At 36.3% G+C, this 10982-nt stretch overlaps 1 protein-coding gene across 1 annotated transcript; it reads left to right on the top strand.

Moving 5' to 3' along the window:
* The first annotated feature begins 3397 nt into the window (after positions 1-3397).
* On the top strand, positions 3398-5122 carry LOC141398238 (uncharacterized). The gene has a single exon (XM_073975512.1). It carries the CDS (start codon positions 3398-3400, stop codon positions 5120-5122), a length of 1725 nt encoding a protein of 574 aa, XP_073831613.1.
* The last annotated feature ends 5860 nt before the right edge of the window (positions 5123-10982 follow it).

The following is a 10982-nucleotide window of genomic DNA, read 5'->3' as shown; positions in this document are numbered from 1 at the left end:
TGAAAATAGTCATTCATTAAAAATCTGGGAATTTTGAACATAATATATTTTGTACTCATTATACGAACTATGGTTGTTATTTTTATATTGTATTTGTTGTTAAGCGATGTGTTATTTGTTTTTACTCTATGTACGACAAACTATTATAGATCGTCAGGGTGATATTGTTCTTGGACATTTAGGATAATTTCTTTTCAGAAGGTATTCCCGTTTGTGTACATAGAACAAATGTATATACTTTTCACACACTTAGAAATATATTTTGCTGTATACTTATTAGGGCGCTACTATGATAAACAGTTAAACCATAATTTGTACGATATCTATTCCAACATTTTTAAAAATTCTCCCAAAGAAATGGGTAAGATCTTCAAAATATGTAAAATTTGACTGCTGCTATATACGGAGTTTATTCCAAATTGAGAATATATGGAGACGATGTTTCGTAAAAATATTTATAATCCCTTCAAAATGCACGATTTACATTTTAAGCAACTTAAGTTGCATTATATGCCTAAAATGTTAAAAAAAACCCAAATTTGATTGTACCTTTATATGGGGGCTACACAAAAACATTGACCTATATTGAAAAATTTTCCCAGGATGAATTCTTAGGCACTCAGAACTACAAATTCCAATTTGCAGAAAAATATACTAAGAAATGTGATCAAGACCCTCGAAATACATAAAATCGGGAGATACCCTTATATGATATCTACATTAAAATATTATTATTCATTGCCAAGTATTAGCTTAACCAACAATTGAACTTTTTAGAAGATTTTAGAATAATCAAATAAGAAATGTAGACAAAACCGTAGAAACACTTCATATTCTTTATGGTACCCATTTATGATGGCTTTGAAAATACCTCTTCAATCCCTTAATATGTACCAAAACAGTGTTCCGTTATATTGATTGCGGCGTAAGCATTCCAAAAATATTAACATTAGACCACCCAAATACTTCCCTGAATTAATCTCCGTTTTTTGGGATCTCACTCCACTGTGCGTTGTGACGACAAACGAAATCTAAGAACTGATCGGAAACAGCAACAAGTACCACTCGACTTTGCGAACAGGAATATATCCTGAACTTGTGTGAGTTGAAATTTTTATCTATAGACAGATCGAATAGCGGCCACACAGCCAAAATCCTTAAACCAAAAAATATGCATTAGGAGATTTTCAGAAATTTGTATGAACTTGCAAACAAAATATGGATTTGTATCATTGATCACAAGTGTTGCGGATGAGGTATGGAGAAATGGGCCGGACCGACATAGTTCATTTTGGGAGTAGATATAATTTTGGGAGTCATTCCTTTCAAAAGATTTTGCGCCCACCAGTCATTTCAGTTCGCCACAGTATAATTTTCACCTTTTGGCTCTTATGCCAGGAAATTAGGACTTGCCCACGAAAAACTTAATACCGCACTAAACACAAGGAATACCTTCAGTAAAAACTTCTAAAGATCCTCAAATGGACCTTAAACTGCACTTAAACAACTATGTTGAAGGTTTGTGAGGGTGTTACCACAGTATGGCTCATTTTCGAGTAAAAACTAAGTTTGGAAAAAATATTACTGAATCCAAAGTTTGGACCAAATCTGTTTCCGTTCAAGAAAAATCGCGCATACCACTTTAGCTAAAATTCTTGAAATTTGGGGGGAAAATACCAGAAGAAGTAGACCGAAAAGCACCATCTTCGAATTTTGTATATATAAGGCTCGCTGAAATATTGCGATAAACAAAGTTTGGACCAACGCAGTATCCGGTTCGAAAGTTGTCGTGCGCACTAGCCACTACACATGATTGCCTTAGGTGTTCTTTACAGCTTTCGGGCCATTTTCTCTGGAAGTATAGACTTGCCTCTGAAAAACTTGTACGGTAGTAGTAGGAGCCCCGAGAACACTTGTTGCAAAAAGAGCAAAGCGTTTCCAGAGAATTTTTTTATTTATTGATTTATTTCATATTTTTACTTATAACTAAATTATTAGCATAAAGGAAGTGAAGCCATGACCATTGAGGTCTTAAGCTTACATAGCTTATCTAGAGAGGTCTTAAACTGCACTTCGCTGAAAATTTTTGAAATACTCTGCGGAAGTTTGCCGAAAGAGTAGATCGATATGGCCCATCTTCGAAGTTGATCAAAATATCACGAAGGCAAAATTTTGGACCGAATCGGTTGATCTGTTTGAGAATTATCGTGCTCTCCAGGCGGCTACACAGACGAACGGACATAGCTAAGTCGACTCCAAGTTTTCTAAAACAGATTTCTTCCAAACACACCTTGGCCCTAAAGCCATTATTTCGATGAGGCATATTTTGGCTAAAGGCTAAGAGTATAAAAAAGTAGATTAGGAAAAATTGTGTGTATGGATTTTTGCTAAAAGAATGTATACAGGTATAGACCTTGGATTGGGCGACATAATTTCAATTTAAAAGAAGTTAAGACTGGATTCCAGAGTTGTCTTGTTCCTGATAAATTTATGAGAAGATCCAGAATTTCTATAAGTGAAGTCCGACGATTCGACGCAAAAAATGTGCCTATTGACAGATGCACGATTTGGCGACAGAATTTGTAATTTACATAACAGCGATTAGGTGCTAGAATTTCTTGATGGATAGACTAACTATTGCTCAGCATTAGTTCTCGGCCTTCAGAAATTCTTTGTGATAGGTAGACATCGGATTTTTGCATATTTTTGAAAATTATAATGTTAATTGTATTCGCTTTCTTTTGGTCTTACCTAAGTGATATCACTGACTTTCATAACATTTCATACGCCCAAAAATAAATGGGATTATAAATATATTCATTGTTTTGGCCATAAATGTATTAACTATGACATATTGTCAAAAAAGTTCTAAAAACAAGATAAAATTGGCCAAGAAGTCTTACGCCATTTGAATTAAAAAATAGTAATGAAAATTATTACATCAGTAGAAGAAGTCTAAAATAAGGTTTACATCTTTGCTAAATAAGAAATTTTCGCTAACATGAACTTTCAAAATTTTGGTCAGGTGGGCCCCCCCCGAAATGAAATCCTGGCTACGTCCCTGAATATACCCCCTATGAAGTGGCCATTAGGAAGAATTCTTAAGGTGTTTACCGGTGAGGACGGAGCTGTAAGAGTTGCGGAAGTAAAAACGCAGTCAGGAATATTCAAGCGGGCCATTCACAGGCTGGCTCCCTTATTTCCAGAAGGTCAAGATGAAGTGTTAAAAGACAGCGGATCAGCGCAAGACGATTCAATTTCGGCAACGAGTCAACCCCGAGAAGACGAACATAAAAGGGATGTCATTCCGGCAAAAAGAGTGAAGATGTCGTATAGCCCGGCAATACTGTCAGTGTTGTTAGCACTGTTCCTGATGCCTATGGTCATTTGCAACCACATGCAGGTTACGCAATTTCAGAATGATCCGGGATTGTATTTTGAAGGATTGGGAACAGTGAAACAGAATACGGCGGAGTGGAAAATGTTGGTGTACTATGATTTAACGCCGTTTGTATCGGAAATAAAATCACTGTCATCCGGTTTACAGACGCTGCAGCAAATGTGCCCTGTACTTCATCAGGAAGAGATGTGCAACATATTTGTAAACAATCTTAAACAGATGAAGAATGAACTACTACAAGAGAAGGAGTTATTTGTCAACAGGCGCCTTAGAAGATCTCCGTTTAATATAGTTGGTAATATTGCCCGTTCTCTTTTTGGCGTTCTTGATGCAGATTACGCTGAAGAAATATCGAAAACTATAAACAGAGCAAAGAACGAGCACGATCACATGTCAATATTACTTAAAAATCAAACATCGATAATTGACTCAACCATTAATATCATCAAACAGGATGAGATCAGCAATCAGCGAAAAATACAAGAGATCTCAGAAATGGTTGACAGGATCAAGAATGATGTCGCTAAGGAATCTTCCCAACTAAGCAACTCACAGCTTGTTGGACTCTTGTCAACGTACCTGGCATTATCGGCCATAAACCTTCAGCGTGTAGATTCCGAGATCATCAGTGTGCTTACCGATACACATAGTGGCAAAATAAGCCCACTCTTACTGTCTCCTCATCAATTGAAGGAAGAAATTAGCGTTATCAAAGCTAATCTTCCAATTTCGCATGCTTTGCCAACTGCCGGTGATAACTTGATTGAACTGTATAAGCTTATGAGCGTCAAGGGAGCAGTTACAAAATATGAAGTCATCTTTGAAGTCAGGATACCTTTAGTCAATCAACAGTTTTTTGAACTATTCAAGGTAATACCCGTCCCAACCATAAAAAATGACACTTTAATCGCCATTCAACCAGAAACATCGTATATGGCTACAGATGCCCACAGAGATGAATATATACTTTTTCAATCAGAGGACATATCAAGATGCCTCAAACCGAAGGATGGGGAATATATCTGCAAAAATCAGCAGTCCAAACTCCGGAGGAACGCTGCCGTCAACCCATGCGAGATCAATGTCTTCAACAATCATTCAACTACCAATTGCAAACTCAACAGAATTATTGGAACGGCAGCTTGGAGCCAATTGCATCGTCAAAATAGTTGGATTTTTGCTACTACCGCCGATATTGAATCTTCCATTGTATGTGGAACGGAAACTAGTCTTATCACCATTAAGAATACGGGTATAATGGAAATTGGTTCCAACTGTGTTATGAAAAACAATTTTGTTACCATACACGGACATTTTGAAGCCTCCAATAGCCTACGTGCTTCTTATGTGAGATTGAGAGACATCCATTACATAAGTTCACCACAGGAGGTAGAAAGGGTTTTAACACGCACTAACACTACTGCTTACAAGGTCCGTCTAGAAGAATTGGAGAACATCCAAAGACAGCTGAATGAATCAACTCTAAAGCATTTGCCGCAACTAATTCACTCCACAAGTCTTCATCATCATGCAGTTAGCTACACGTCATTGTTGTGCTGTGTTATCATTATGCTTGGTCTGCTGAGTTGGAAAATCCATTCAAGGTTAAACAAAACGGCTCAAGTTGCACCTACTCCAGCTGTAAGAACTCACCCATCAACAATAAGTGTCCCAGCTGATTTATCCACTCATACAACCAATTCAGCTACACTTACTGCTTGACACTGTCAACGCGGCGGAGAATGTTAAGAACATACATACTTACATAGCTTTTATTTATTTATTATTATACCCTCCACCATAGTATGGAGGGTATATTAAGTTTGTTTTTCCGTTTGTAACGCATTGAAATACTCATTTGCGACCCTATAAAGTATATATATTCTTGATCAGGGTAAAATTCTGAGTCGATCTGTGCACGTCCGTCCGTCCGTCCGTCCGTCCGTCCGTCCGTCCGTCCGTCCGTCTGTGGTAATCACTCTAGCATGCACAAAAATGGAGATAGAACGCTGAAATTTTGGGAAAATGCGTCTTTTGTTTGCAGGCAGGTCAAGTTCGATGATGGGCTATATCGGTCCACGTTTTGGTATAGCCCTCATATAACGGTACCCCCCGATTTACGGTATTTTGACGTTTTTAGCTACATTTTCAGACCGATGTAGCTATAATTTGACATTTAGGGTTCTTAGGTGTCAATAAACTTATATAACAAAAGTTGTGGACATAGGTCCACGCTTTGGTATAGCCCCCATATAACGGTACCCCCCGATTTACGGTATTTTGGCGTTTTTAGCTACATTTTCAGACCGATGTAGCTATAATTTGACATTTAGGGTTCTTAGGTGTCAATAAACTTATACAACAAAAGTTGTGGACATAGGTCCACGTTTTGGTATAGCCCCCATATAACGGTACCCCCCGATTTACGGTATTTTGCCGCTTTTAGCTACATTTTCAGACCGATTTAGCTATAATTTTACATTTAGGGCTCTTAAGCGTCACTAAATCTATATAACAAAAGTTGTGGACATAGGTCCACGTTTTGGTATAGCCCCCATATAACGGTATCCCCGATTTACGGTATTTTGACGTTTTTAGCTACATTTTCAGACCGATTTAGCTATAATTTGACATTTAGGGCTCTTAAGCGTCACTAAACTTATATAACAAAACTTGTGGACATAGGTCCACGTTTTGGTATAGCCCCCATATAACGGTACCCCCCGATTTACGGTATTTTGACGTTTTTAGCTACATTTTCAGACCGATTTATCTATAATGTGACATTTAGGATTCTTAAGTGTCAATAAACTTATATAACAAAAGTTGTGGACATAGGTCCACGTTTTGGTATAGCCCCTATATAACGGTACCCCCGATTTACGGTATTTTGACGTTTTTAGCTACATTTTCAGACCGATTTAGCTATAATTTGACATTTAGGGTTCATAAGTGTCATTAAACTTATATAACAAAACTAGTGGACGTAGATCAATGTTTTGGAATAGCCCCCATATAACGTTACCGCCCGATTTCAGGTATTTTGACGATTTAAGTCGCATTTCTAGACCGAATTAGCTATTATTTAATATTTAGGGTTCTTAGTGACCAAAAAACTTATATTCGAAAAAATTATGAACATAGGTACATGTTTTGGTATAGTCCCATATAACGGTACCTCCTGATTTTCGGTATTTTGAGATTTTAACCGAATTAGCTGTAATTTTAACATTTGACATTTGAAGTTCTTAGTGGTCACCACACCTCTCCACCAAAATTGCCTGAAATTTTTAGAAAATGCGTCTTTTGTTTGCAGGCAGGTCAAGTTCGATGATGGGCTATATCGGTCCACGTTTTGGTATAGCCCCCATATAACGGTACCCCCGATTTATGGAATTTTGACGTTTTTAGTTATATTTTCAGACCGATGTAGCTATAATTTGACAGTTAGGATTCTTAAATGTCAAAAAACTTTTATAACAAAAGTTGTGGACATAGGTCCACGTTTTGGTATAGCCCCCATATAACGATACCCCCGATTTATGGCATTTTGACGTTTTTAGTTACATTTTCAGCCCGATTTAGCTATAAATTGCCATTTAGGGTTCTTAAATGTCAATAAACTTATATAACTAGTGGACATAGGTCCATGTTTTGGAATAGCCCCCATATAACGTTACCGCCCGATTTCAGGTATTTTGACGTTTAAATTCACATTTCTAGACCGAATTAGCTATAATTTGATATTTAGGGTTCTTAGTGACCAAAAAACTTATATTCGAAATAATTGTGAACGTAGGTCCATGTTTTGGTATAGCCCCATATAACGGTACCCCCGATTTACGGTATTTTGACGTTTTTAGCTACATTTTCAGACCGATGTAGCTATAATTTGACATTCAGGGTTCTCAAGAGCCAATAAACTTATATAACAAAAGTTGTGGACATAGGTCCACGCTTTGGTATAGCCCCCATATAACGGTACCCCCCGATTTACGGTATTTTGACGTTTTTAGCTACATTTTCAGACCGATGTAGCTATAATTTGACATTCAGGGTTCTCAAGAGTCAATAAACTTATATAACAAAAGTTGTGGACATAGGTCCACGCTTTGGTATAGCCCCCATATAACGGTACCCCCCGATTTACGGTATTTTGGCGTTTAAATTCACATTTCTAGACCGAATTAGCTATAATTTGATATTTAGGGTTCTTAGTGACCAAAAAACTTATATTCGAAATAATTGTGAACGTAGGTCCATGTTTTGGTATAGCCCCATATAACGATACCTCGGTATAACGGATTTCGGTATCCCCATATAACGGATTTTCGGTATTTTGAGAATTTTACGTACAAGTTTTAACCGAATTATCTGTAATTTAAACATTTAAAATTTGAAATTCTTAGTGGTCACCACACCTCTCCACCAAAAATTGTCAAGAAAGGTACCTCCAAATTTTCAGTAATTTGATCATTTTAGCTACAATATTAAACCGAACTAGCAGTAATTTGACATTAGAAGTTCTTAGTGGTCACAACACCTCTCCATAAAAAAATGTCAACATAGGTCCATGTTCGGATATACCTCCCCTATAACGGTAACTCCCAATTTTCAGTAATTGGCAATTTTAGCTACAATTTTTAACCGAACTAACTGTAATTTGTCATTTGAAGTTTGTAGTGGTCACCACACATCTGCATCAACAATTTTCAACATAGCCCCAATATAACGATACTTCCCGATTTTCGTACTTTGAGGATTTTACTTAAAATGTTTAACCGCGTAGGTCCATGTTTTGGTATAGCCCCAAAACAAACCTCCCGATTTTCCGTACCTTAGCTTTATTTTTTGGACGAACTTTCTGTAATTTGAAATTTAAAAAAAGCCAACAAAAATTCTGCAACAAAAATTGTTCATTTAAGTTCATATTTTCGTATAGCCCACATACCTCCGAACTAGCTGTTAATGACATTTGAAGTTCCCACGTTATGTACCGATTTTCGGTATTTTGAGGATTCAAGCTACAATTTTTAACCGAATTACGAGTTATTTGACATTAAAGGCTCCCATCAAAAACTGTCAATATAGGTCCATGTTTTATTATAACCCCTATATAACGGTACCTCCCAATTTCTCGCCCACCCAAAATTGTCAACATACATAGTTAGATATAGGCACCCGAATGAAACATTTTATGTACATTATCTGACATTTTAACGTACCCACTTAAAGTTGGGGACAGGAACGAAAACTAATTATTTCATTTTAGTTCAGAATATTTTATGGTGGAGGGTATGAAAAGTTCGGCCCGGCCGAACTTAACGCTTTTTTACTTGTTTTTATTTTTGTTTTCACACTTTTTAGTTGAATTGTGAAAATTGCCTATAAAGCATTATTCAGTCATTAATTAAAGTAAGTCAATAGTTTAATTAAAGTAAGTCAATAGTTTTTATCGTTAATGTGACCTATATTTAAATTCACTTACTTTGTAATATTTATAAATTTCATTTCTTTACGTTTTTGTTTGTATGCATAATATTTGGCTTAGTCATAAGAAAGTATTGTTATAAATGAGTGAAATCAATAAAGATAAACAGTCGTCTTGTACTACTACAATCCACCGCTTCTTTAATTAATTATTAGCCGACGGTTTCCTTCAAGTTTATGTGCTTGAAAGGAACAACCCGAAAAGAATCCTAAGTGCCAATTCAAGTTTATGTGCTTGAATGGAGTTCGCTAGATTCTAGTTAGGTTTAACAGGGACCGCAAGGCGAACATGTTTCAAACAAATTCAAAACTGTTCGAGAAGAGCTGTTAAACTATACATTTCCCAAAGGAGTGGGCCGACTAGTCCATATTCGAACCTGATATGAGCATGGAAGTAATATTTCCACATCCCTAGTTCAGAACAATTCGGTTAGGCCCTTCTGGAACTATCGTGCGAATAATCTTAGCAAAAAATTTTTAACTTTTGTGGGGGTATTTAACGGAAGGGGGTAGACCGATATGGTCCATCATCGAACTTAAAATAAGTTTGGACAAAATTTAGGAGACCTAAGATTTGAACCAAATAGGATGATTCTTCGAGAGTTATCGTGCGCACCAGCCAGCCAGACAGACGGACATGGATAAATCGACTCCAAATTCGTCCAAACATACTTGAAGTTTAAAATCATTATTTCGATAATCTCGTTGGCCTAAATGTTCAGGGTATAAGCAAATATTAAAAGCATTTTAGAAATAGTTTTGGGTGATTTTTATCGAATCGATCAACAAAAAAGACCAATATTTCGAGGAACTATTACATAACTTTTTACACCGTTACTTTGTACACCGTTGTAATTTGTAGCAACATAAAAACCTGGGAATCCTTCCTGATTTGAAAACTTTTCCATAATGATTGCGACATTTTGTAACATGGAATGTAAATGTAGTTCTCCGCAAGAACATCACAACAATAAAAAACACTTATATGTTAGGCAGTAGTTCAGTTATCTAACCGCTATATCATGTTGGGTTTCAAGTTTATTTTCGTAGATTGCCGAAATATGTCTACTAGAAATAAAATATAGACCAAAAATTGAATTTGGATATTTTTCCCACAATAGTTCACCCGCCAGAACTATCCACTCATTATTCAAAATTGTTGGCATCCTCCTTGACCAATATTCTTACCTTGTGCAAAAATTTGTCAGAATTAAACAAAAACTGCGAACTCTAGCGTGGTTACGGTTACTATACACACAATTAAAACTCTGTATATACTAGGCTGTAACTCTGTCATCTGAGCACGTACATCAACATAATTGGCATGTATGGAAAGGTCGGAATGTGTCTAATAGGAATAAAGATATAAGATAAGAAAACTATCTGATAATGTAAAATTGCAAGCTTCTTATCCGTCATAAGCTGACACCTTATTTAAAATTTCTGATCGGACTATGATTGCGACCTACAGAGCAGATACAAATTCGGATAAAAATTTTGTTTTTGGTCCATTTCACCCCCTAAATATTTCTCGATCATCACCAATAACAATCGCGATCTATTCTGATGTGAAACCGATCTCCATACCAAATAACTGCGGTCTGGAGTTTGATTACAATCTATAATGGACAAACGGACACACGGGCTGGAGGGCTTTTTAAATAAATCGCGGTCAATTTTCACATTTTTAGGTTTTCACGATTTTGCTTGGAAACCGCAAGTCATATCGAAATGAGATTAGAGAAAATATGAAAATTCTCCACAAAATTGACCTTTATGAAAAAAAAGTTCAAATTGGGATAATGCATTGACTATATCACCCTCTTATAAAACAATGTCATGCACGGTGCGCCTTAACTAATTTTAAATGAAACCCGCTTACATCTGGAAAGTTTCTGCGGATTCTGAAACACCAATGTTCGTAGATGAGAAAACTTCAAAAACAAGAAAAAAATCGTTAGAGCGATTTAAAAAAAAATCGCAGTCAAAGTTCACATTTCAATAAAATATCCGCAAAACTATCGAGAAATATTAGAAAATGATAATGTTTTCGATAACAATGCTATGGTGGCTTGACACAAAAATTTTCCAA

Source organism: Musca autumnalis, unplaced genomic scaffold, assembly GCF_047663935.1.
Source record: "Musca autumnalis isolate F117 unplaced genomic scaffold, ASM4766393v1 scaffold_3, whole genome shotgun sequence".
Taxonomy (NCBI): Eukaryota; Metazoa; Arthropoda; class Insecta; order Diptera; family Muscidae; genus Musca; species Musca autumnalis.
This window is presented reverse-complemented; position numbering and strand designations above follow the sequence as displayed.